Raw genomic sequence first — 26390 nt, 5'->3', positions numbered from 1 at the left:
TGGCGAGCGGGCGCGTTTCCCACCCAAGCCGCGGGAGGAGCGCGCCTGGCGACGGGCGCGGCGTGCCAAGAGGGAAGGGGCGGCCTGCGGACGGGGCCCGGCCGGAGCTCCTTTCCGGTGCCTTCCCGCAGGCCGAGAAGCGCCAGGCTGCGGCGCAGCGGGTTGGGGGAGGCGCCCAGCGCAGCCCCGGCCCGGGAGCAGCTGCCACGGACTCCGTCGGCGGGAGAGCCGGTGCAAGGAGGCCAGCCCCGGGGAGGGCCGCGCGGCCGCGGAGGGGAGGCGGGTGCAAGGCGGCGCGGCCGCGGGGCCCCGATGTCCCGAGGCAGAGGGCTGATCCCACCGGAAGGCGGAGGCGCCGGGGCGGCCCGGGCGAGCGAAGGGCGGCGGGCCTTGGGGGGGGGGGCGGAGGAGATCTGCTGGGCGGGAAACGCGACGGGCAAAGGACACCGAAGGGGGAAGGAGGCCCGGCCAGGCCCGGATCCTCCCTAGAGGCGAACATGACGCCCCGGAGGCTCTCGTGCTCCGGCCGCCCCCCGAGAAGGCCAAGCCAAGGCGGCGGGGAAGAGGAAGGCCTCGAGGGCCTCCAAGAAGCCCCGCCCGGCAGTCGGCCAAAGATGGGCCGCTCCGGAGGTCTTTCGTTCATAGGGTCGCTACAGGCCGGAGGAAACCCGGCGGCACATTACACGCGCCGACTCGACTGGCAGCAGCCCGGGCCGAGGGCCGAGGGCGAGCCGAGCGGCCAGCAGGCGGCGGGGCCTGCCGTCCTGCCGCAGCGCCGGGGGCTCTCCGCCTCTGGCCCTTCTGCCCGGGCACGGCTTCGCCCTCCTCGGTTCAGTTGGGCTGCTGGTACGGCAGGGAGAGAAGCCCGGGGCTGACCGCTGGCCTGACGGACCCGTAGCAGAAGGGCCCAGAAGGAGGCGGCCACGGCGGGGGGGGGGGGGACAGCTGCCAGTCAAGCAGCAGCCCTGCCTGTGCTGGGCGGTGTGCCAGCGCCCGAGGGCAGCCTCCGCTTGGGGGGCTGCCCCGCCCCCCTCTGCCCGCCTGGGAGCTAATCCAGGGGCCTGCTCGGGGCCGCGTCTTCCTTTGGCCAATCTTGGCTGCCCCTGGCAAGGGCCTCCAAAGAGGCGCGCCCTCTACAGAAGCCCTTCTGTGCACGGACAGCAGCGTGCACGCGCTTGCTGTTTCCACGCATGATTGCTGTCTTGGGAGCATGGAGCCCACAGGCGCAAGAAAGGCGTGCGTATGCCCACACACTGTTCGTGTGATCAGGAGTGCCGCTTTTTCTGACACAGGCCTGGCGCCCACAGACCAGCAGGCGGACTCTCTGTTCCGGAGCCATCAGTCACAGCCCCCCCCCCCCACATGCTCCTTCCTGCTCCTCCCCAGGCACATTCCCCTCAGCGCCTGCCGCCTCATCTGCAGAGAGCGCCTGCTGTGCTTGGAGTGTGTGTCCCTCACGTGTCAGGTGCCAGGGACAGATTGCAGCGTCTGCTGGGGGCACCGTCTGTTGAGCGGCTGGTTGGGTGCCCTGCCTGAGGGGCAGAAGAGGCCTCTGGCCTGGTTCCTGGGAGGCCTGCGGCTTTCCTCGCTTCTTTCCGCTGAGGACTTCCTGACCACGGTGGCCACCACGCCAGACTTGCGCTTCTGTGCTGAGCAGGAGTCCGGCACCCTGCTGGCTGGCTGGCTCAAGGAGGCCCTTGGTGTGGCCAGATCACCCCTTGCCGGACCGAAGCATCGTCTGAGTTCACCTGCTCCATCTGTGCAGAGGTGGCGGGGGGGGCGCTAATTTAGGACGAGCCCCTTTAAGTATATTGGCAGCTGCAGGGGTATCCTCGGTGGGATATGGAATGTGCAGGGAGGAGAACTGGCGCATTGATTCTCAGATCTGCAGGGGCTGTGGCGGTTTGGCTCACTGATGGACCGAGGGCAGTGAAGCGGGTAGGGTGACTGTTCGAATGCCGCCGTGGCATTCTCAACTGGCCGTAGCAGAGGCCGGACTCAGGACTGTACGGAGGTGGTGAAGAAAACCCTGTCACCACAGTCAGCAGGACCAGGTCCCGCGCAGAGTTTTGGGACTGGCCCGAGGGTAGAACCCCCAGAAGTGAAACCCTCCATAGCTCATTCTGGTGCTGGCGCTTCTCTCTTGGCTGACACCATCCTTCTCATCTCCTCTGACGGGGACCACACAGTCCCCCCCCCCCGCCTTCCCCATTCTGGCTGCGTAACTGCAGGCCAGGAGGACTGGGCGTGCGTCCGGCCAGTCCGCAACCGTTCTCCAGCTTCTCTTTCTCGCCCCCGCGGCTGTTCCTGATCGGTCCTTCCTCAGCTCATTTCAGTTTGGTTTCGTTACGGGAGGGAGAGGGCCCTCGCCTGGGTGGCTGCTCTTCACCTGGAGATCACCTGGAGATCTCTCTGTGGCTTCTGATCCAACGAACCACGCTCTTCCTCGGCTTTCCTGAAGGGTGAGGGACTGTGCTTGAGGTCACGCCCAGGGGCTTTGTTCATCCTTGCCCCACAGGGTACAAACTGATCCCCGGGGAATGCTACATGGGCTTCTTGGGCTTCCTCAAAACCCAGGTGATGGCTGTCTAAGCTGTACATGAAGTCATTGAATGAGATCAAGTGCCGCTTTGGACCCCAAATTTGTATCCCTCTAACTCAGCCTCTGTTTGGAGCCCGTGTTGGGAGGAGGTGGCGGAATGGGGGAGGGGAACAGACTGAAGCTGAAACCAGAATGGCCGGAGGTAATGCCAGGGAACCTCTCTGTTCTGGGCTCGCTTGGGAACGAATTGGTTTCTCTACCTGATCGGGTGAAGAGCCCAGGGGTGTTGCACACCCAGCTGGAGTGGTGGATAAGATTCCTTTTTTGCTTGCTTCGTCCCTTTGTGTTTTCAGAATAATTTTTATTATTAACGATATAAAATACAACGCAAGAGCATGTATTACAAATTCTTTAGTTTCTTTAGTTTCTTTTTTCTCGTTTTTTAGCTGTATATTTTTTTCCTTTGTGTTTTTATATATTTTTTAATAATTTGTAATATATGCTCTGTCCTTTTCTTCACTGGCTGTGCTCATCTGTGCTTGTGGAGCTTCTGGGCTTGATTGCTGCAATGGCTGCCCTTGGGGCTGCCCTTGAAAACGGACTTGTGCACTCATGCCCTGGGCACCTGCAGCCTGCCTGGCGGAGGCCCAACCTCTCTATATGCCTATTCTCCGTTTGATGATTTCCTAGGTGAACGTCTGGCTCACGTGTTGGAGGTTTGCACAGCTGTTAGGTGGCTGTTTCAGGAAACCCTTCTCTTGCCTTCCTCTGCTTTGCTACCTTCCCACCACCCCAGCTGATGGTCTCTGGAAAAGCTCCTTCAATCTCTCCCCCCTCGCCACTCCTTAAAAATATTGCAAGGAACACATTTAAGATAAGGATGTGGAAGAGCCACAGAGCTGCCCCCCTCCTCCACTGACCATCTTGCATGGATGCATTTCCCTTCCAGCAGGCAAGCTGAACAAAATAATAAGAATAAGAGTAACATTTGATTTATATACCGCCCTACAGGACAACTTCACGCCCACTTGGAGCAGTTTACAAAGTACATTATTATTACCCTCACAATCACCCTGTGAGGTGGGTGGGGCTGAGAGAGCTCTGAGAGAGCTGTGAGTGACCCAAGGTCACCCAGCTGGCTTCAAGCAGAGGAGTGGGGAATCAAACCCGGCTCTCCGGATTAGAGTCCTGCCGCTCTTAACCACCACACTAAAATAGAAGTCTAGTGGTACCTTAAAGACTGGCTACATTTATTCCAGCATGGGCTTCCATGAGTCAGAACTCACTTCCTCAGAAGCAGTAGATTTTCCGCATTTTTATCCAGAATGTTACAGAAGGGGAAGGGAGCAATTCAGCAACCAGCAGTCATGGGCCCTGAATCACGTAGGACTGAAGTAGCTTGGGCTGCGATACAGAAGGGATGAGGAGAGAGGTCAGACCTCCTCTCGCCTGCCGAGAAGATAAAAGGGTAATAGCAGCAGGTACACAACACGCTAATTAAGGAAGAAGCAGTCTGAAGGGTGAGAATTGGTAGACATCTCTAAAGGGTTGTGGTATGATATGGAGTGTTACTAACAGTCCGTTAAGGTTTCTAAAAAGTGAGACCTGAAATTATGATGAGTAAGGAAATCCAAGTCTCTGTTTAAGCCTGGATGATATGTATTATTTAATTTCTTGATGACTTCTAATTCAGCCCTTTCATGCTGCATATTTCCTTTGAAGACTTTTTTTTGTTTGAAAACAGTGGTTTTCAGTTCTGTAATAGTCTGTGGAGGGAGATTAAAATGCCCCCGCACTGGTTCCTAAATGCTGTGGTGTCTTACGTCTGATTTGTGTCCAATGATTCTCTCGTGTAGTGGCGGAATAGAAGGGCGTGGATGAGACTGGATAATGCGCAGGGTGGTGCAGCTGACGTCATTAGATCCCACAAGAGTATTGCCCGAGTGTACAGGGGGATGAAGTTGGTGTCTTGATCTGTTGGCTGGCCTGTCCTTGGATTTGTCTCTCTGTCGGGTGGTCCGAGGTTCTGGGTGAGAGAAGCTGTTTTTAGGTTGCGGGGGGCTCCTGGTAAGTTAGGAGTGGCCCCCCACCCGAGGACTGTGAAAGAAGAATCTCCTTAACCTGGAGAGCCCGTGGGTCATTGGACACACACGAAGTTGCCTTCAGATGAGTGAGACCCTCGGTCCATCAAGGCCAGTCTTGTCCGCTCAGAATGACAGCAGGGCTCCAGGTCTCGGGCCAAGGTCTTTCTCATCACCCCCTGCCTGGTCCTTTTAGCTGGAGGTGGCGGGGAGTGAACTTGGCACCTTCTGCACGCCAAACCGAGGCTCTTCGACTGAGCCATGGCCTGTAGGAGTGGTTGAAGTGGTGAGCTGTAGGTGACACCCAGGCGTGTTCTCTTGTGCTTTCCTTGGGTCTGCTGTGCCATGGTCTGGCTCTGGGTACCAGCCTGGCTTCCTTGGCCAGGTTTCAACCAACCAGGCTGTATTCAGAGCTGCTTCAGGCCCCCGTGCCAGATCTCCCTGGTCCGTTCCCGGGAGGACCTGAAGGTGCTCTGTAGGGAACCAGGGCTCCTGGACTGCGCAGGGCTTTGCGGGGGACGTGCTTGTGGCAGTCCTGGGGGCTCCCCACTTGGCGTTGCTTTCTTTCCCGTTCCACCTGGGATCCTCCTTCCTTGGCCTTTCTTCTTGGGCTTTAATCTCCCAAGGACATTTGAGGTTTGGAGCCTGGCCAGGGTGGCATTTGCTGTCCCTTCTCCTTGGTCTTGTCTCTGGATTTTATCCCCTCTCCACTCCTCCTTCACTCCAGTCATTAACTTTATTGTACCAGCTCTTTGGCGAAAGGAGGTGGGGGGTGAATAGGCTGGGGGGGGCTACCTGCTGCGTGCGCGTGAGTGTGCCGGAATGTATCCCTTCCCCAGTGTGCTAGCTCTTCAGGGGAGGGTGGGGGGGGTGCAGGAAGGATTGCCATGGGAGAGACGCTGTGTGCACACGCACACGCACACTGCCAAGCCTTGCAGCACCGTCACAAGCGGCAGGCAACCGTCTGCAGGTGTGACCTGCTGGTTCTTAGCTTGGCTCTCTGTGAGTGCGTGTTCCAATTCGCATGGCTGGTCCAGAGCCAGTGCTGGGAAGTTGGGGGCTTCCAGAGAGGGCAGTGGGGGGAGGGGCAGCCTGGGGGCGTGCCTGGGCCAGCCGGTTGGGCCAGCTTTGCTTCTAACACCTGGTGCAAAACCCAGTGCCCGAAGGTCTTGCCTTTCATTCAAGAGGGCCTGGTGGGGACGGATGAGGGCAGGCCAGTCGTGGGAGGGCCTGGTGCCCCCACAGCTGCTGGCTTGTTCTTTATGGCTTCCCCCCCCGGCCCCCGGCCAGCTCCAGACTTCCCTTTTATCTCTGTGCACTTTTCTAATATTCGTCAAAAGAATATTCAAGGAAGCAACATGCATTATGTAAGTGAAGGAGAAAACTCAGGCATGTGGTTGATTTGCATCGGTTTGAGAATGGGAATCTTCTTTGCCCTTGGATTCCGTGGGGGGTGAGGGCAGGCTTAGCTGTGCTAGAACCCCTCCCCACCCCTCAGCGCCCCATTGCGTTCCCTTCTGGGCAGCCCCTTCACAGCTCTCTTGTTTTTCTGTGGGGGGGGGCAGGTATGCCATCGACCGGACCTCCGACCTGGAACACATCTTTGACATCGACCCCGAGACGGGCACCATTGTGACAGGCAAGCTGCTGGACCGGGAGACGGCCGGTTGGCACAACATCACCATCCTGGCCATGGAGGCAGGTGAGACAAAGGGGAGGGGCGGCAGATGAAGCTGGGCAGCGCAGGGCATGGAAGCCCCATGTGCACTACCGCCGTTCCTGAGGAAATGGTAGGTGGGGGCTGCCTTTGCCAAAAGTGAGCCAGGACTGTAGCGAGCACACGGGCACTGGGACTGCTGCCCCAGCGGACTTTCCAGGAGCTGCGTGTGAGCACTTTGTGCCTTACTCTTCCATTCAAGCCGCTTGCTTGGCCAGAGAGCTTGAGCTGCCGTGGCCTTGGGCCTGCTGTGCTCCTCCTACCGCAGTGTGTCTCTCTCGCCCCCAAGACTTCCAACCCCCCCCCCCCCTTGGAGGGCTGTTCCCTAGGACTCCCCTGGCCTCGCCCATGGCGATGGCGGCAGAAAACTGCCTGTTCTGCTTAGTGGCTTCTGCTTAGTTCTGCTTAGTGTGAAAAACAGCAGCCAGCATGCAGCTGGGAAGAAAGTTTAAGACCGCATCTCGCCTGTGCTGCTAGATCCAGCCATGGCTTCCACACATACTTTTTGCTCCAGTTTGAGCTCTCGGCTGCCCGGGATTGTTTCCAAGCTTCCACGCAGCCTCATTGCAGACTCCTCGTCTTTCTGTGCTTTCTCAAACTGTTTGATGTGATGCTTCCTTCCAGTACACAGCTCAAGCACATTTGCTTTCCATGTGGAAGGTAAGGTGTGCTTGCAAAGGAGTCATCCAAGTTGGTGCCATTTTCCCTGGTTCCCCCACAGCTGCCATTTCCTCCCCTGTGCCACGGGGAGGGGGTGTTTTAAAAAATCTGGAACTGGCTTGGTTGTTCTAGCATCATAACGTAAGGGTCTGTCTGTTGGGTCTCTGAATCCCCAGCTTTCATTTTTTTTTAAAATTAAGTGTCCAGCCCTTTTCTGACCATCTCTGAAAGACAAGGGCCAGAGACTTCTTTGAAAAATGGATGCTGGGGATTCAGAGAGACCCAATGGATAGAGAGAGAGTTACGGCATTAAAATGTCACAGCGATCCAGCCGTTGCTGATTTTTTTTTTAATCTGAAAAAGGCCCCCAGTGGCCTGAACGGGGACGGTGGCTGGATGAGGAAATGTGGCTGGGAGAGTGGGAAAACCCGCCCCTCTGGAATCCCGGCGGCAGTTGCTGTGCTGAATTGTCGGCGGCAGAGAAAACGGGGCGACCACAAGGAACCAACCGTTGCTGTGTGGAAGGCCGCTGGCTCGGGGGCCAGGTCCTTCCAGGACTGCGAGCTCACCTAAGAGGATGCCCACCGGAGCAAATCTTCGGCCGTGGCGGGGAGGCAGCACTGGGCACGGGGCCTGGGGGCACCTCGCCTCTGGAGCTGCTCTCACTGCGGCTCACAGCGGAAAGCTGCCCCGTCCACTCTTGCTTTGCGGTTTTCTGTTCACAGCAGTTGGATTTTGATTTTGTTGGGGCTACGCCCGTTGAATGCTCTGGGGCTTCTGGGGCTGGAAGGACTGTTTTATTCCACTCATTGCCTTGGGACCTTCAGTGCAGAAGTTGCGAGAGGTGCGTGTCGTGTCTTTCATAAACTGATTCCTGGAGCTCAGAAGAGAAGCTTTGCTGCCCCCCAGCCCCACCCCCCAGCCCAGCATTCCACACTCTTTCAGACACGATTCTGCACTTGGGTTTGCCTCGGATGGCTGCCTGGCTCCCCTTGCCTGCCAAAGGGACGTTGGTGGTGCGTGGGCTGTGCTGTGGGCCAAGGCTTCCCTCTGGCCTCCTTCTGCAACCCACAGCCTGTGCAGACTGGCCTGTTGTCTGGCAGGCAGGCAGGCAGGCAGGGCGGCCCTGGGAAGAGTGGCAGTTGGCGTCTGACCACTCCTGTGAGTGGCGGAAGGGTGGCTGTGGAAGGCGAGGGCTCTGCCGGCCCCAGGTTGCTGCTTGGCCCAGCAGTGCACTGTTTAATCCGGGTCCTGTGAGCGCCACTGTGCTGCTTGGCCCTCCCTCCTGCTTCTCAGAGGCCCTTCTCTGCTCCCCCTTCCCGTCTTCCAGACTCTCCCAGAAGAGGAAAGCCAAGAGCGGCAAAGCTGTTCTGCCACACTTCAAACAAAGACCAGAGGAAACAAAGGCTGCCTGGTCCCGCTGGCTCCAGCCTTTGATGCTTGCCTCCCTCCGCTGGGTCTCTGGGGCGGATGAGCAGATTTCGGAAAGGGGACCAAGAAGTTTCCTCCCCCGTCTCCCCCTGTGGGGCTGGAGAGCTTTGCTGAAAGAAAGGGGGAGGGGGAGAGGAAGGAGTCAGCAGAATAAATATTCCCTGCAAAGGCAGGTAGAAGGGGGGGGCACCTGTGTGGGGGTGGCAATGCGACAAGCGTGGCCGGGTTTCAAAGGAAGGAGAGCGGAGGGGGTGCGCTGGCAGGGGGAGGGAGGCACAGAGAGCAGCTGCTTGTGGGGACGGTAGTGACCCCTGGCTCCACAGCCACTCATAGTGTCCCTGGGGGGCAATGGCCCAGCCATGCTTGGAAGAATCTAGAGGAGCTGCCAGGGCAAGAAGGCAGCGGGGTGTGCCTGTGGCTTTGGGCTGGGCAGCCTGTGCGGGGGGGGGGGGGGCGGCAGGTGGTGTTCAAGTGTGCAGCTGAGTGATGGGTGCTCTTGCGGGGGCGGGCTGGTTGGGAGTGTGCATGTGAGCTGCCTGCCTGGGCTGCCCTGGCTCGCCTGTGCCTGATTGGCTGGTCCCCCTTGGAGGGGGGGGGTGCTGCTGCCTCCCCGGTGCAATGCATGTCTTTGCAGCTCGGCTTGAAGGCTCAGCAGTGGCCGCCTGTTCCTGTGGCTCAGGGAGGCTTTGAGTCTGTTCCTGGAGGGGAATGAAAAGGAAAGGGGTCATAGCAGCAATGGCCGCAGCGATTTGGCTCCTGTGTGTATTTGTGTGGGTGTGGGGGGGGGAGGGTGCTCCAATGCAACTCCCTTCTGCAAATCCTCTGAGCAAAGGGATGCTTCTGCTGGGCGGGGAGCGGCACTGACTTCTCCTTGATGCCTGCCAGGAGTCTTTCATCTTGAAGTGCCCCTTGCTTGGGGGGTCTGCACGCTCTTGCATTTCACTTTCCAAAGTGGGATGTTTCCCAGCCTTCTGGTTCCTGCTTTGGGGTGTGGCCTGGCCTGGCCTTCCAATTCCACAACTGGCTAGAACGTTCCGGTGCTGGAGCCAAAAGGACCAGGAGGCAATCAGTCTCCTGTACTGAGCTGGCTAATGGGCAGGCCGAGACGGGCACCTTGGTCTGCCCCACCAGGGGGTGCGGGTGGAGGTGCGGGCGTGTCAGTCCTGCCTTTCAGAGCAGGGGCCTCTCTGGCAGGGGGGCACTCCGGTCTCTGCTCTCCAGGCCCAGCCACCGAGTGGGGCGGAGGGACTGCCTGGTGCACGGCTCTTGCCAGCAAATTCGAGGCGACAGGACTCAGAAGGCAAATCTCTTCCCCCAGCAGCTCCGATTTGCCGACCAGTCAACCGCCCGGCTACTGAGAGGCTGTCAGGCCGCATTAGTGCCGGCGCTGGGCCCGGCTGGGCCTTGGCGTGCCGATGTCTCTCTGTCAGGAAACTCTGACTCATCCGTTTTAACTGTCCAGACGCTCCTGCCAGTGACATTATCCGGAGCGCTTTGTAATCATGAAATATTAATGGCGGATATTGAATTTAAAGTGCCGTTTATGTCTGATTCCTCTGCTGGAAAGGGCAGTGGTAAAGGGAAGGCCTTCAGAGCGGGCGGCGAGGGAGGGGTCAGGAGCAGCGCCTGAGCTTGGGCTGCAGAGGGAGGGGAAGGAGCGGAGGCCCCCCCTGGGGGTGGGGTGGGGGGCAGTCTACCCACCTGCATTGTAGTGTTGGGCTGCGGCCTACAGCGGGAGACTCTCCCCACCTGCTTTGCCAAGACTGGGGTGGGAGGACCTGCACCTTCCGGGTGGGGCCGTGTCACCCTCTGTCTCGGCCTGGAGGTAAGGCGCACCCCCCCCCTTTTGTCTGACCTCCCCAGTGCAGAGGAAGCACCTGCTCAAGGGGCCTCAGCTTTTTGGAGGTGCCTGGGCCCCTCCCTGTTTCCAGCCATTCTGGAACTGTGACCTTCAGTGGGGGTGCCAGCTGGGGGTGCCAGTATCCTGATGCAGAGCTCCCCCCCCGCCCCGTCCCAGAGGGCCCCTTCCCAGCTGCAGGCACCGCAGGCTCTGGGGGGGTGGCAGGCCCGGGCCAGGATGTGGGGCACCCACTGCTCTCGCCAGGACCGGGTCAGGCCTGGACCCCTGCACAGGTGGCGGAGGGGACTGTGGCAGAGGCAGGCGTTGTGCAAATAAATTTTCCTCTGGCGCAGGCTGTTTACCTTCCCAGGGCTAATATTAGTGATTCTCTCCTTGTTTTCTTTGGTGCTCATGTAAAATGATGGGCCCTTGACTGCTGTGTCCACTGCTGGTAATTGAGAAGATAAATCTTCTTGGCGGAGACGGGCTTTAATCAGTGCTGGTGCTGGGACTGCTGTTTAATTACCCTCCTGCCGCTGAGCTGGGGCAGGGCTGGGGGGGGGCAGGCGGCCACCTACTGCTCCTTCCCCTCCCAAGAGGAGCAAGCCCCCCCCCCGCCCCCACAGCCCTGCTGGAGCCAGCCCCTGGCAGAAGCCGGAATTGCTCTGCTCTGCAGAGGGCTGGGCGGGAGACTGGCTTGCAGCAAGGGCTGCCCCAGCGGGGAGGGAGGGAATTGGGGGGGGGGTGTTTGCCCCAGGTTTGATGCAGTAGCTGTTTTCCTTCCTGCTCCTCCCCACCAAGGGGGGGGGGCTTTTTAGAGGATTTTTTCCTGGTAACATATTGCTGTGTTAACTGCCAGGAAAGGGGAGGCTCATTGCTGTCATGGGGACTGAGAGCCAGTTTGGTGTAGCGGTTAAGAGTGCGGGACTCTCATCTGGAGAGCCGGGTTTGATTCCCCGCTCCTCCGCTTGAAGCCAGCTGGGTGACCTTGGGCTAGTCACGGCTCTCTCAGAGCTCTCTCAGCCCCACCCACCTCACAGGGTGTTTGTTGTTGTGGGGATAACAACATACGTTGTAAACCGCCCTGAGTGGGCATTAAGTTGTCCTGAAGGGCGGTATATAAATTGAATGTTGTTGTTGTTGTTGTTGTTAGAACGGGCACAGTGGGGATGGGCAGGGAAGATGTGCCCCTCAGAAGCCCCCTTGCCACTGTACTGCATTGGCAGCCACAGCAACAAGGGGGCTTTGTAAGGAAAGCTTTGCTGCGTAGAACAGCAGCCCCCCCCCCCCCTCTTGCACCCAGGCTGCTTGGCTGTGGTCCGAAGCCTCGGCCCGCACCGGCATCCTTGATTCCCAAAGGAAAGGGCAGACCCAGAGCTTCCCTGGATTTCCTGTGCCTGGGAGCTTTTCTTGGCTGGGGTGGGTGGGTGACCTGAGCACTGAGGGTGGTGCACCCTGCAAGGGCTCCCACCCCATCCTGGGAGTTCTGTGCTGTGAGGTCCCAGGGGATGCAGCAGCCAAGTCAGTGGGAGTGCCAGGGGGCTGCTGTGACCCCACCCCCCATTCTCCCTTTATTGCAAGCCCCCCTTCCAGCCCCGTCTGCATCGCCAAAGGCTGTGCTGCATTTCTGGATACGTTCCCCTGGCACTTGCCTGTTACCCATGCGGAACAACTTCCCTGCTGAGCAGATCCAGGTCTGGAGGTGGTTCCTCTTGCCGGAAGTCCCTCAGCGGGGAGCTCCTGGGTGGAACCAGCAGGTGCCAATCATAGCTGAGAGCCCCCCTCCCCCCACTTGTTCTGTGTGTTTTTCCAGCACTGTCAACCCCCCCCCCCCCCGCTACACACACCACGTGGCCTTCTCAGATTAACGGCACCCCAACTCCTGGAGGAAACGCAGGAAAACGGCATGTTTAATTTTAATTTAGGAAAGCATTTAGGTAGCAGGCTCACTTCCTTGCTGCTGTCAATCACGTTTTCTCAAGGCTGACATCAATTAGCTTAAAAATATTGAATGTAATTTTGCCTGACACAACATATTGCAGCCACTGCAAAATATAATTTATTTTAGAAGAAGAAATAATTAAACTAATTTGCATGTCAGTCAGCCGAGCTGGGATGCCAGTGGGGGAGAGCGCCGAGGGAGGCGATGCTTCCTCTCCGAAGGCCTCGTGCCCCGCTCCTGCCCACCTGGGCTGACTCCCAAGTGCCCTCTGATGCTGTCACCCTCCTGCCTCTCCCACGCAGCCAGGCTGCTGTTCCCCGGGGCTGCTCCTCTCCAGGGCTGCAGTGCCAGCTGGAGGAGAGGCGGCCGTGCCCAGGGGTCATGGCCTCCACAGGGTTGACAGCCAAAGCTGGGTCAAACCAGGGTGGGTCCACTTGGTCCAGGGTCCCGTCTCGCCCATATAGTCCTGCCTCACACCAGTTCCTCTGGAGGGCCACCAGCAGGGCACGAGTCCGAGGCCTTCCCTTGAAGTTGCCTCCTGGCACTGGTGGTCAGAGGTTGGCTGCCCCTGAATGTGGAGGTTCCCTTTCCTGTCCCCGGCCAGGAGCCTTTGATCGGCCTCTCCCCCGTGCATCTGCCTGGCCCCCTTTAACAGCCATCGCCATGTCCGTGGGCTGCAAATCCCACTTCTGGCTCTCTGTGTAGTTTCTGCTGTCAGTCCCGACTCTCGTCCTGCCCATCAGCTTCATTGGGGCTGTGGGAGAGGAAGAGGCAGCCCTCGGCCCGCGTTCTCCAGCCAGGCCTCCTGCTAGGATCCTCTTGTCAGCTCCCCCTTCCCTGTTTGGGTTCCTTTCCCCTGAAGGGAAAAGCCCCTGGCCCTTGCGCCCTGTAGGAAGGCTGCCCTGGCCCCCGAATCATGCTGGTTGCTGCCGCCTTCGGTGTGCTTCCCGGCTCTGCAGAGGCGGCCTGCTCCCCTTTCCTCCAGTGGGCCTTTTGGGTCAGGGTCTGCCCTGCCCTGCCCTGCTGGAGAGGAGGCGACGCCCCCACAGAATCCTTGCCCGTGGCTGGAGAGGGACTAGACTTGTGGTCCTGCGGGGGAGGTCATAAGGGGGGCTCTTCTCTGCAGGCTGAGCCCTTCATCCAGCACTCAACTGCCTTGAAACAGGGAGGCTCCATTTTAAGCTGCCGGCCATCCCCGTCTTAGGGCAGAGAACGGCAGGAATTAGCGTTGTGTCGTGACGAAAGGCTCTCCTCTCTGCCAAACCAGTCCCATTGGGTGGCCCTTTGGGCATCCCCCTAAAAAACAGCATTGGCTGATTTTTGACCATCTCCCCTGGCCTGGATGCGCGGCCGGCTCCAGATGGGAGCGCAGGCTATGCTCCCTACCTCCCCCCCCCACCCCCGCAGGTAAGAGAGTTGAAAGCCTTGGGACTGCCTGTGCTTGGAGGGCGCAGAGGGCGTGGCAGGCTGGGGAGCCCGTGGGTAGCGGGTGGCCTGGCATTTCTGAGCTCTGCTCTCCTTGGGGCTGGGGGCTGGGCCGGTTGACAGGAGCAGTGGGAGGCCTGGCTGTGAAGCAGGGAGAAGTCACACAGGGCGGGGGGGGGGGACTCTGGGAATCCCTTCTTATGCCAGGGTTCAGTGGGAGGAGGATCTGCTGGGACATCAATTTGAGGGGTCTGGGGGAGGCAGGGATCTTTGGCGGGAGGGTTTCTCTCCCTCGGGGTTCAGAGCACCCTTCAAACTTTGCATTTAATTGGTGGACGACTCATGGAGTGAAGCAAGAGAGACGCTTGAAAGTGGAGTTGTGGACCCTTGCAGCGTCAGGCTAGGAGGCTGGGGGCCAGGCCCCTGTTCAGCCAAAGCCCCCCTCCAGGCTCTGGGTCCAGGGAGGAGAAGAGTCACCAGCACTGCGCCAGCCCACCAAAGCACGCTTGACTGTTGCCCGCTGGGTGGTCTCAGATCCCCAGCTGCGGACTGTCTTCGGGGCTCCGGCTTGCTCTCCTGCAGCCCTTGATCTTTAGCAGGATCCTGGGTAAGGCTTACGGCGGACAATACTTTGGGCCTGGCCAGAACATCTTCCGGTGAAGGCAGCCCTCCAGTTGTGGCCACTGCTAAACGGGGGCTAAAGCCAAATGGAGCAAGTGGCCCAGCTGCCTGGTTCCAGGGGCCTTGAGCAGCTGGTTGGCCCCTCTCTTGGTGCTGGAAGAGAAGGCCACGCTGGCTGGCAGCTTCTCCCTGCCGCTCCCTTTCATCTATGGGTCCCATTGACACTGCCTGGGCCTGGTCAGATGCTCTAGAAATACTGGACCCCTCCAGCCCACATGAGGGGGCTGGCAAGAGAGACCTCTGCTCCTCCAGGGCTGCCTCCAGCCACTTCTGTGCCGAGGGTCAGGGAGGGCACCCAGGGGGTAGGGGGTAGGTGGGCTTGTTTGTGGTGGCTCTGCCTTTACTTGCCTGGGGAAGGAAATTTGGCCAGGCGGTGAAAATGCTGGAGAGGCAGCTGGGAGCCAGTTCCAGGGGCTGTCTAAGGAAGGGCAATGCTGCCCCCTTCCCTGCCCAAGGGAAATCGGGGAGGGGCGGCGGCAATTGAGAGCAGAGGCCTGGCCCAAAGACTGGCTCTTCCACACGTACACACACACACCCGCTTTCCTCTTGCGAGTGCCCAGAAGTGTACCCAGAAGTGCGCTGGGAAGAATAACTCTGGCTGGGGGCAGTTGGGGGAGTGAGGTGTGGCGCCGACTCAGCGGAGCGAAAGGGGGCTCCGGGTTGGGAAAGCTCCTGCCCCGCCCAGGACGGAGAGAGTGCCTGGCGTGGTGGCCTTTGGCCCAGGGAGCCGCCGGGCCGTTTGCAGACGGGACGGGAGCGGACCGGGAGAGCACGCGCGTTTCCCCCCAGCGCGCTCCCCGGCCCTGGCCTCTGCGGCGGGCGGGGCTGAGGGAGCGGCCCCGACTCGCCCCGCCCGCGCTCCTTGGGGGCCCGGTGGGCGCCGAGCGCGGCAGGGCATCGTGCCGCCTCGCCCACCGCACCGCAGCAGAATCAGGCGGCGGCGGGAGCCCCCCCCTCCCCGTGCGCCACGGGCCCGATCCAGGGGGGCGCTGGGGGCCGAGCGCCCCGCACGGGATTCCCGCTGCGGCCGGGGCGCCCCACGGCGCGCGGGGATTCGCACCCGGGGCGCCGGGGGTGGCCCTCCAGCCAGCCGCCTCCACCCGTTCAGGGGGGCCCTGCGCAGCGCAGGGGGCGGCCCGGCCTTCGCTGCCCTGGGAACGCGCGGCGGGGCCAGCCTGGCCGGATCCTGGAGCCCTTTGGCCGCTGCCTGGGCCTGCGCCCCGACCCCCGAGGGCGGGGGACGGGAGCGGGACGTGCCCCCCGGCGGCTCCCGGGCACGAAGCGCCCCCGGATGGCGCGGCCTCTCGGGCACGACGACTCCGGCCGCCTCCGCCGGGCCCCGCTAATCAGCAAAGCGGCAGATCGGCGCGGGGAGGCCGGCCGGCTCCCGGCCCTCAGTTGCAGCGCCGCGCGGAATTCGGGGCCCAGCGCGGTTATGGGCAGGGCGCAGCTGCTGGGGCGCGGGGCATCGGGCGAGCAACGCGGCCTTGGGAGCGCTCGGGCGGGCCTCGGAGCTGCCGGGATCAGAACCCAGCTCCAGGCTGCAGAGGCCTGCCCTGCTCCGTCCCGCCCCTCCCCCCCCCCGTGGCACCCTAAATTATTTATTGATGTCATTTATCGTCCGCCTTTCTCACTGAGACTCAAGGCGGATTCAATAGTGTGAGATTAGTACAGTCAGTATCAAGGACCTTTCCATAAACAATGTCAATACACAAAGACATTGCATTAGCAAGGATCCAATACAGCGTTGAAGAAATGCTGAAACAACATAATTCTAGGACTGACATTAGACAACATGAAGCACAGGTAGTACGTAGGAGCACGTATGCAAAGCAGCAAATAACAGGCAAGGCGACAGAGTGATGAAGTCCAAGGTCCCTAACTCATTAGCGCAGGATCTGAGGCCCCCTCCCTACAATAATTCCCTCCTATCTGAGTAGAAAACCTCTTTGAATAACTGATGGCCACTCGGAGTGGCTTGGGCTGGGCAGCTTTTTTGCAGGAGCAAAAAGGAGCCCGGTGGTGCAGAGGGGTAAGCGGCAGTACTGCAGCCGAAGCTCTGTTATGACCTGGGTTTGATCCTGGCGGAAGCCGGGTTCAGGTAGCCGGATCAGGGTTGACTCAGCCTTCCATCCTTATGAGGTCGGTAAAATGAGTATGCAGTTTCCTGGGGGTAAAGTGTAGACCACTGGGGAAGGCAATGGCAAACCACCCCATAACAAAAAGTCTGCCAAGAAAATGTCTTGATGCGACGTCCCCCCTCCCCCCCAGGGGTCAGTAACGACTCGGTGCTTGCACAGGGCCTTGACCTTACCAGAGTGGCTCTGGCTGGGCGGCTTCTTTGCAGGCTGGAGCTGCTGGGAAGGAGTCGAAAGATCCAGTCCAGCAGCCTGTCGCACAGCAGCCAAGCCCCGGGCCAGAGGCCGAGACCTTCCCCTGGAGTTGCCTCCTGGAGCCGGGCTCAGAGGTGACATCCTCGCAGGCAGCGGCCCTTTCCTGGCCTGCAGCCACTGACAGAATCTCCCTCTTGCTTGAAGCTGCTGGCAGCGAGTTCCACGGATTAACTACTCAGCAAGGCTTTCCCCCTCCCCCAAATCTACTGCCCACCAACTTCCTTGGGTGCCCCTGAGTTCTAGTATTGTGGGAGGGGGAGAAAAAGAGGCCGCCCTCCACTGGATGCATAATTTTCTGCATCTCAGGGAGAGGCTGGGCCTGGTTGCTGGGTGCCTGCCAGCCCCTGGGCACTGGGCACTGGGCGGCTGCCTCCCCGGAGCTGCCAGTGTGGCCCCCCCTGCACCTTGCTGGCTAGGCTGCGTGGTGACTATTCGTCTGTGAGATCTCTCTCCCTTTCTAACTCACAGGCTCCAGAGGCCGCCTTAGAGGGCATGTGAGCCCTCGGTCCCTCTCAGCCAGCCTTGTCTCTTGGGACTGGAGACGCTGCCAGGGATTGAACCTGGGACTGTCTGCACTTGAGGCAGAAGCTCCTCCCCCCTGAGTTGTGGCTCCTCCGAAGTAGTTCAGGGCAGAATAAATATGTGGCTGATGCCCTGAGTTGCCCTCAAACCAATCCTGCAAGGTAGGCAGGGTGGAGCGAATGCCTGGCCTGTCAGTTCAAGAGAGGCAGTGTTGTGTAGTGGTTGCAGTGTTGGACTAGGATATGGGAACCTCCACCAGGGAAGATCACTGGGTGACTCTGGGCCTGTCACACTCTCAGCCTCACCTACCTCACAGGGTTGTTGTGAGGATAAAATGGAGCAGGGCGGAATAATATTGTAAGCAGCTTTGAGTCAACTGTGGCACCGAGTCTGTGGACCCCACCTGACTCTCCTTGGTTTATACACCCTGCTGTTCATGTCAGTGGGTACCCGTTTGACCTGCAGCAGTGCTCGCCCGTTCGCTCATCACAACAAGGTGGACTGAGCCGAGAGCATGCGACTGGCCTGGGGTCCTGGCAGAGGGGAGCTTTGAACCCGGGACCGGCCTTTCACCACGACACCCCCTTCCCCGCCTCGGGAGGCCCACCTCGCGCCTGGCTTCGTGGCCCTCGGGATCCAGGCAGGCTGCCCTGGCAGCTCCTGGGTGCTCTCGATTGCGGAGGGCTGGTCGGAAGAGGGATTCTGCAGAGGGGTCAGTTTGGCCGACATATTTATTTCTCCCTTTATAGTTTTGCTAAGATTGTGCTTTTTGTTGTGACTTAATGTTTACTTTTATAATGTTACATCTGTGGTTTTAGTAGGAAGGGTACAGTAAAATGGATTTTGGTGGGTCAAAAGATGGGGGGGCGGATGTTTTAATAAAGTGAATGGTGGCCCAGTGGGAGGGGTGGTCAGGTAGGGTCACCCCCCTTTTCTGCATCAGCTGTGGCAACTCGGGGGAGGGGGGTCTGCAGCTGCCCTGGGGGTGGGGCGAGTACTCGTGAGTCAGCATCTCAGTGGATTCCCCCCCCCCCCCGCATCCTCTGATGCTGTCTGGTCCAAAGCCACTTGGCTGGGTCTGGTGCCGGCAGAGACAGAGTTGATGCTTCTGAGCTGGGTGTGGCAGGGGAGGGCAGTCACTCGAGGGGTTTGGCGGGGGGGGGGACAGTATGTGTGTGCGTCCGGACCAAGGGGCTTCTGTGCCTTGCGGCTTGCAAGTGCCTCGCCACCCTCTCCACAAGAGTCTGGGAAGATGGGACTCAGCAAGCAAGACCCTTGCCCAGGGAGGTGAGGAGGGAGCAGTCCCCCTGCATGCATGACAAGCACAGAAGCTCTGCCGACATGGGTCTGCCCCTCGTGCCCACACTGTGGGCAATGCAGGAGACACCCCCCCCTCCCGTGCCTCGCAGGTTGCCCTTACAATCTTGTGGACAAAGGGCTTGTGTGTTTGGGGAAGAGACGGGGAGGGGGGCATGGATCTTTTTCTGAGGCTGGTTTCAACTGCAGCTCCTGGCCTGGGGTCTGGGGCGCATGCAGTGTGGGGCTTGCACGTGCTACCTTTAGGTGCCACACACCCCCTTGCACCCGTCAGTGAGCATCATCCCACGGGGATGGATTTTTGCAGGCCGAACTCGCGCGCCCCTGTGGCCCTGGAAACCGGCTGGCCCAGGCTTTCCTGGTCAGGCACTGCCTTCCTCCAGGGCTCCCCACCCGTGAGTCCTCTAGCCCAGCACCGGCAAACCCTTCCGGAAAGGGGTCTTCGGGATCGCCAGCCCCGCTGCCCGTGCGGCTCTGAAGGGAGCGCCCAAAGACTGTCCTGCAGGCCATTTGCACGCCGCCCGGGCCGTTCCCAGTGCTGCTTGGTTCTTTCCCGGTCTCTTGGCTTGGCATGGGCCAGTTGCCCCCGTGCTTCCACCGTCTCCTGGAGGCCCCATCCCTGGATTTGTCTCGACTTCCTCCTGGTAGTTGTGGCCAGGCCACGGCTGGGGTGCACTGCTCTGATGGCCCCCGAGAGCCCACGGAGCTGGGCAGGGCACGGCCTTCGGTTTCAGCCGAGGGAGGGGGGCAGCAGGAGGCTTTTCACAGCTCTGGGCAGTCCTGGGCCTGGCTGCAGTGAAGGGGGGGGGGTTCGGGGCAGCTGGCTGCAGCCCTTTCAGTCCGCCTGCTGTGCCTTTGTGTGTTCCAGACAATCAGAGGAAAGTGTCCAGGACGTCCCTCCAGATCCGCATCCTGGATGTGAACGACAACCCACCTGAACTTGCCACTCCTTTTGAGGCTGCTGTGTGTGAGGATGCCCAGCCAGGAGAGGTGCGGGGGGCATTTTTACTTTCAGTGGCTGCAGATCAGAGTAGGCATTGCGGGAAGGTGGTGGGCGCTCGTGCAGCCAGGCTGCTTCCACAGGAGACGGTTCTGTGTGCAGTTGTTGCTTTGGATGCAGGCGGCAGGGGCAGCAGGTTTCCACACAACAGTTTCCTGACATCTCCCTTGCTTCAGCCCTCTGCAGCCACCACTGCACAGCAGGCCTTCTTGGGGAAAAGTGAGAATTGGTAGATCTCTATAACATTATAATGGTCTATTGCTACAATCAATTTGTTCCCATCTTTTTTTTTAAAAAAAAAAAGCAAGTATCCAGCCCTTTTCATTGTGGAGAGATAAGGGGGCAGGTGCAGCCTGATATTTCTCTTTGTAAGTCTTCCCAAAAGCACTAGAGACTTTTCAAAAGGAAAGCTGGGTACTAGCAAGTCATGGAAACAGCTTGTTATAGTGATGTAGTGATCTAGCAACTCCTGATTTTTAAAAAAAAAGTTTGGAAAAGCCCTCTGGTGTGTCGGGGAGGGGTGGGGAATGGCGGCTGCAGGGGCTGAGGTGAGGGAAGCGGTGCCAGGGTGGGTAGAACTAGCACCAATGTGCCCCTCCCCATCCACGTGGCACCCAAGGGCACCTTGACTGCACCCTTTCCACAAAGAATGTATCAAACCAGGTGTGGAAAGGTCACAGCAAAGCAAGCGGAAACACGGAAGCGGGGCCAAGACCGAACAGTGGCCTTGGGATAGCATTGTGGCAAGGGCACCGTGGCTGAAATAGCCTTGAAGGGGAAGGGGCGGGAGATGGGGAGGAGGGCCTCCCCTGCTTTGGGAGCCTTTCGCAGCCACCACTCTGGGGCTGGGGTGTGTGTGTGTGTGTTGTTAGGCATTCCTTCCTCTTCATGTGCTTTCCTGTCAAGCCCTGGAAGGAGCCCCTGGGGGATCTTTCTGTCCCGCCACGGCTCTGAGGAAGAGACCTGGTGGGATCCGGTCCCTGGTGGGACCCAGCTGGTGCGGGCAGGGGTGCTGCTGTCGGCCCCTTCTGTCCTGGCCCCGAGTTCAGCTCTGCTTCTTTCTGCAGCTTATCCACACAATCAGCGTTGTGGATCGAGACGAGCCCCAAAGTGGCCACCACTTTTATTTCACGCTGGCCCCAGAGGCTTCGGGCAGCCGTCACTTCTCTCTGCTGGACATCACGGGTGAGTCCCTGACCTGATGCCCCCTCCCCGCGGAGGGGCACCTTAGAGGTCAGCCAGGGCCCTTCTACTCTGCCAGACGGCTGGGACACCTGCCCTCCTCTCCCACCTCTGGCCTCAGCTGGGATCCGGTCCCTGGTGGGACCCAGCTGGTGCGGGCAGGAGTGCTGCTGCCTTCCCAGCCACCTCCGGAGATGCTTCCGTGGGTGGCTCCCAGTTGGGAAAGAGGCCCCGCTCCACTGCCTCCAGCGTCCCGTCTGTGCCAGCCGCCGCCTCCTCCTCCCTGAAGCTCCCCCCAAGCCCCCTCCGTGCCCTCCCCTCCCCTTCCTGTCACCTCCTCTGCCCTTCCGCCCACCCCCACTCCCCACTCTCTCAGGCGCCGTATAAATCGATGGTGACAAACTGCCGCCAACGGCCCATCTGCTTCTTTGTACAAATTTGTAGCCAGTTTTGAGATGTGATTTATAAATATTGCCATTGGAGCCAAGATGAGTTGCTGATGGATGCCAGCCCAGATGGAGACACAAAGCTCTCGCTTAAATCTTGTCCTTTTACATCCTGTGCGACAGCAGAACGGGGCATGAGGCGTGGAACTCGGCGCAGCCTGGCCTGGCACCTGCCCCTCCTTGGGAGCACTCCTTGGGGCCTGCTTGGGAGGCAGGCCGTGTGCAGGCAATGGGGGCGGGGGCGGAGTGCACGTGTGTGCGGAAGGGGGCTCAGTGTTCCAGTGCCTGCTTTTCAAACGGGGGGGGGTGCTCTGTCCAGCCCCCAGTCTCCCTGTAAAAGGGCTCTCGGCGGCCAGACTGCAAAGACCCGGCCTCGCTTGAGGCACCGGAGGGCTGCTGCAGTTGTGATGCAGATGGATGGCCTGGCCCGAAGGACAACCCAGGACCCCCACATGACGCAGCGCTGTGTCCGAGCTGAAGTGCTAGGAGCAGCGCTACATCAGAGAAACGCCACCTCAGAGGGGGAAGAGCATCACCAAATGTGCTCGAGAGCTGCTCTGTGCATGTGCGGCACGTGGAGCCAGGCCAGGCCAGCTGTCCTCCTAACACGGATATAGTGAGCACTGCTTGAGAGTCCAGCATTCTCTTGGCTCAAAAGGCACCTTTCAAAAACCGCACATTGCCTACTTCCAGGCAGGAAAGTAAAGAGCTTAAAGGGGGGGGGGTGCAGACCTTTGACATTTAGCAGGTGGAGCTGAGCCTCCCCCCACGAGCTATGGCCAAAGCTCCCACATGGCGTCTCTGCCCGCAGCCACCCCGCACCCTTCCCCCGAGCTGGAGCGGAGGAATGGCTTCCCCCCAAAGTGGGGGTGCCCTGCTGGCCACGCACAGCAAAACCCCTTTGCGAAAGAGGCCTGAGAAGAGCTCCGAGGGCCCAGCGGATTCCTACGGGAGTGCTGCCTTTCGCCCCCCCCCTTCTCTCCAGACCTGGCGTAGTGTCAGGAGATGCTAGAAAGTTTGCCTTGTGGACACGCCCTTGAGAAGCCGAGTTCAGAGGCGGGACTGAAGCAGGCCCTGCAAGTCGGCTGCTGCCGAAAAGACGTGCCTCCGACTCTGAGAAGGTGGTTTCAGGGGCGGGGGCGGGTTTCCTCGTGCTTATATAATTTTTAAAGGAATCTGGTTTTTAATTCGGAAAGGAGAAATGGTCTGCTTCAAGGGAACTGTTTGGAAACTTTTCTGAGAAGGTTCAAGTTCAAACAGAGAGGCTGTCTGGATCCTCGGCCAGCGTTTGTTAGGGGTGTCCTCACGTGCGCGGTGCTTGGCGTGTCGGCCTTGGGCATATCTGTGACCTCCCTCCTTATTTTCTCTCCTTCTACATGTTGTCAAAGCCCATTTTCGGTGACATTTAACTGGTGCTGTACTGGTGCTTCAGCTATGGCACAATTTCCCTGAATGTTGGGGCTGTTTTTCTTCTCGGGGGGGTATGTGGGGGGGGGGCTTACTCTCCTTCTTGCTGATTCAAAATGAGCCTGTTCTTCACGCCACCCAGACTGGCCCCCCAAAATGCAGTCAATCAGCACCAAAGAGGCCAGCTTGACAGCGAAGCAGGATGAGGAGAGAGGCAGTGCATCTCAATGGTTAGAGCATTGGACTGGGCCTTGGGACAATCAGATTCACAGCCACAGAGTCCATGGGGTGAATTTGGGCCAGTTATTCGCTCAGCCTAGCCTACCTCACAGGGTTGTTGTGAGGATAAAATGAGCAGGGGGGAACCTTGGAGGAAGTGCAGGATAAGCATTTCCCAGACAGATGGAAGAAGCCAAATAGGCTGCTCTGCTTAAGACAGCAGGCAACAGAAACACCTCCCTCTGAAAACGGCCTGCAAGTAGAAAACTAACCAGGAAGAGAGACTCTAGCCTAGCTCTCTCCCTGCAGTGCTAGCTTTCTATTGGCAGGGAGCTTTTTAAGAGTAGGGGAGTGCTGTGTTTTTCTCGGCTGCATTCCAAAGTGGTGCAGGTCCTTGTACCGTCTCACATTCTGCTGCCCAGCCTGGGACGAGCAGGAAATTGCTCATGTGGCTACAGGGCCTGGGGCGCAATAGCTGTTAGGTGCAGCCCCCTCTCTCTCTGGGCTGGAAATGCCGGAGCAGCTGCCAGCCATTTCGCCACCTTCCAGGCACATGGGCCCTATGGGATGATGCTCTAATGGGGGTGGGGGGGAGGCCCCTACTCTCTTGCCATTCTGGGATCCCTCTAGTGCTTGCTGGGCCAATTGCAGAGGCAGCCGTGAACCCAAAGCCCCCTCCCCAGGCAGGGCTGCCTTGCTTTGCTTTGCACGTAGGAGGGGGCCCTTTGCTGGCTGGCGGCTGATTGGGAGAGACACAGGGAGGCTGCCCAGGACGGCAGAGCTCCAGGCGAGACGAGTGGAAACAGAAACTCTCCAAAGGTCTCATTAGCCGGACCCCCATGCGGGGAGGCGGGCTGGGGTGGAGAGAGGCATCCTGACAATCTAGCAGGGGGCTGGGGGGGGAGCTGGGCACGGACCCATGCTCTGCCTGGGCAAGGGGGGACGGGGGGGGCCTGGCTGCTGCCTGCAGTGCTGAGGGTGAGGCTGGCTGGGCCAGTCGGGGGAACCAGTCCCAGGGCAGGCCGGCGAGGGCAGCAGGGGCACCCGTGGTCCTGGCAGGGGGTCTTGAGATTTCCGTGAGTTCTCTGGAGGGACTGGCTGGTGATGCAGCCCCTGCCTGGTGCATGGGGGGAGGGAAGGGCACTGCACGACCCCCCCCCCGGGCTCCCCCCAGGGACTTCCCTGGATTCTTCCTGGTGATTTGAGCCCCCTTCTCAGCTCTCTCTCGGAAGGGGGCTGGCCTTGGCAGCTGCGGGGGTCCTGTGGGGGGTTGCTGGGGGGGGGTGGATGTGGAGCTCTGATTGGCATCTTCTGCAGTGGTCCCCCCATTGGCAAGGAGTGGCTGGTTGCCCCCCCCCCCCCGCCCCGAACTCCTCAGCAGGAGGCCTGGCTTCTCGCCGGGCAGCTATTGGCCCTGGTGGGGAGGGGTGCTGCAGGGGGCAGCTTTGCCACTTGGACTGCTGCCTGTGCAGATGAAAGAGGCCCTGGGGGCAGCCTGGCAGGACGGAGATGGGGATGGCCCTTGCGACTTCTGGTGGCACCTTGTCCTGATTTCCATTCTGCTTTCTCTTCTCCCCAGACAACACAGCTGCGGTGCGGACCCAGCGCCTGGGCTTCAACCGGAGGGAGCAGGACCTCTTCCTGTTGCCCATTCTGGTGGTGGACAGCGGACCCCCGGCTCTGAGCAGCACGGGGACCCTCACCATTCGTGTCTGCGGCTGCGACAGTTCGGGGACCATCCAGTCCTGCAACGCCACAGCCTACGCCATGGCCGCCTCGCTCAGCCCCGGGGCGCTCATCGCCTTGCTGGTCTGTGCCCTCATTCTGGTGGGTAAGTACCACTCCCGTGCCTTCCAGGCAGCTCAGCCGTGTCCTGCCACCTTGGGGGGCAGCCCCCCCCCCCCACATCCAGACTAGTCTCTGGAAAAGGCTGGCAGGGCTGAGGGGGCAGCTCCCTGGCTTCGTGCTCTGAAGCGGTGCGTGGCCTCCCTCCTGCTTAGCCCCTCTCCTGTTGGGCAGGGGTCGGGGATCCCCTGGCCCAGAGCAAAAGGACTGCCCTTCCCCCCCCCCCCCCTGCAGTGCTGGTGCTGCTCATCCTGACCCTCAAGCGCCACCAGAAGGGGCATTTGGCCTCCGAGGAGGACGAGGACATGCGGGACAACGTGATCAAGTACAACGACGAGGGGGGCGGGGAGCAGGACACGGAAGCCTACGACATGTCGGCCCTGCGCAGCCTCTACGACTTCAGCGAAAGCAAAGGGGGCGGCGAGGGGGGGCCGGGCCTGCCCTCAGAACTCCGATCCCTGCCGCAGTGGGGCCAGGCCCCCGACCTGGACTTCTCCCTGTTCAGAGACTACATCAGCAGGAAGGTGGGGCTGGCGGACGAGGACCCCTCGGTGCCCCCCTACGACTCCTTCCAGACCTACGCCTTCGAAGGGGCGGACTCCCCTCTCACCTCCTTCAGCTCCATCAACTCCCGCTCCACGGGCTCCGAGCAGGACTTCTCCTATCTCAACAGCTGGGGGCCCCGCTTCCGGCAGCTGGCGGCTCTCTACGCTGGGCGCCGTGGCGAGGAGGACGCAGCAGAGTCCTAATCCCCGGCCAGCGGAGAGCCCATCGAGCCCCCTGGAGGCAATGCCAGAAGGACTGTGGCTCTGTGAGGCCACTGCATGGGCGGGCACTGCCCAGATGAGCCATGGGTCTTGGCCAGAAGACGGGGCGGGGGGGGGAAGAGAGGCAGGGGGGCTTGGCGCCACAGACTGAGTCAGGCAGCTGGGGGGGGGCGTAATCCCCTCTCCGCCCTTCTCCACCATTGAAACACTCTTAAGGGGGGGCAAATAATCATTTAAGTCACTATGCCTGGGAGCGGGAGGGGGCTGCCGCTCCGGGAAGGAGGGGGAGGCTTTGTTGCCAGCCTGGGTTCTGTCGCTTGATTCCCGGCACTTGACAGGCCTTGATTTGTTAAGCTAAGCAGGGTCTCTGCCAAGAGCCTCTTCCTTCTTTTGTCCCCACCAGGGGTTTTGGAGGGGGCGTGTCTTAGGACGTGAGTGCTGGAGGGGCTCTTGGGGGAGATTTGGGCCGAGGATTTGCTCCCATGTAAAGAAGGACCACGTTCCCTCTGACCTCCCACCCCACCAAGGGGCCGTTGCTCAGGGTCTTCTCCTGGGAGGGAATGGCAGGCCGCCCCTCCTTGCACACGAGGAGCTCTCTGCAAGGTGCCTCTTCTCGGCTTCTTGTCCTCCTGACCAGGCCCGCAGCAAGGCGCTGCACCCACTCGGAGGGTGGGGCTGCTGTGTCTGGCTTGGGTGCCCCTTTCTGAGTAGACCTGGCCCCTCTGTGTGCCCACTCCCACCCCCGCCCCCGCACAAACGCGGGTGGTCTGTTCTGAGCCCAGGATAGGCCCAGCCGTGGAGGACTTTCCCACTTGGCCCTGGCCCCTGCCTGGGGGGCTCTCGCCCTCTGACCAGCTCCCCTCCCTCCCTCCCAGCAGCCGCTGCCATAGCCCCTGCCCTTGTCCTGGCCGGCCCCTCCACTCCTCTGTGCTGCCCAAGAGGAACTGCCCATTCTCAGGATTTCTCCAGGTCT

General features: G+C 60.2%; 1 protein-coding gene across 1 annotated transcript in view; it reads left to right on the top strand.

Annotated features, from left to right (window-relative positions):
• The window catches only part of CDH22 (cadherin 22), a 30836-nt gene extending 5269 nt beyond the window's left edge, over window positions 1-25567 (top strand). Inside the window, exons 5-9 of the mRNA XM_054979911.1 lie at window positions 6189-6325; window positions 19420-19541; window positions 20619-20736; window positions 24385-24636; window positions 24885-25567. Coding sequence (XP_054835886.1) covers window positions 6189-6325; window positions 19420-19541; window positions 20619-20736; window positions 24385-24636; window positions 24885-25399 — 1144 coding nt within the window. The 3' untranslated portion in view covers window positions 25400-25567. The remainder of the gene's footprint in view (window positions 1-6188; window positions 6326-19419; window positions 19542-20618; window positions 20737-24384; window positions 24637-24884) is intronic.
• Window positions 25568-26390: the final 823 nt, after the last annotated feature.

This window comes from Eublepharis macularius, chromosome 5, assembly GCF_028583425.1.
Source record: "Eublepharis macularius isolate TG4126 chromosome 5, MPM_Emac_v1.0, whole genome shotgun sequence".
NCBI lineage: Eukaryota > Metazoa > Chordata > Lepidosauria > Squamata > Eublepharidae > Eublepharis > Eublepharis macularius.
This window is presented reverse-complemented; position numbering and strand designations above follow the sequence as displayed.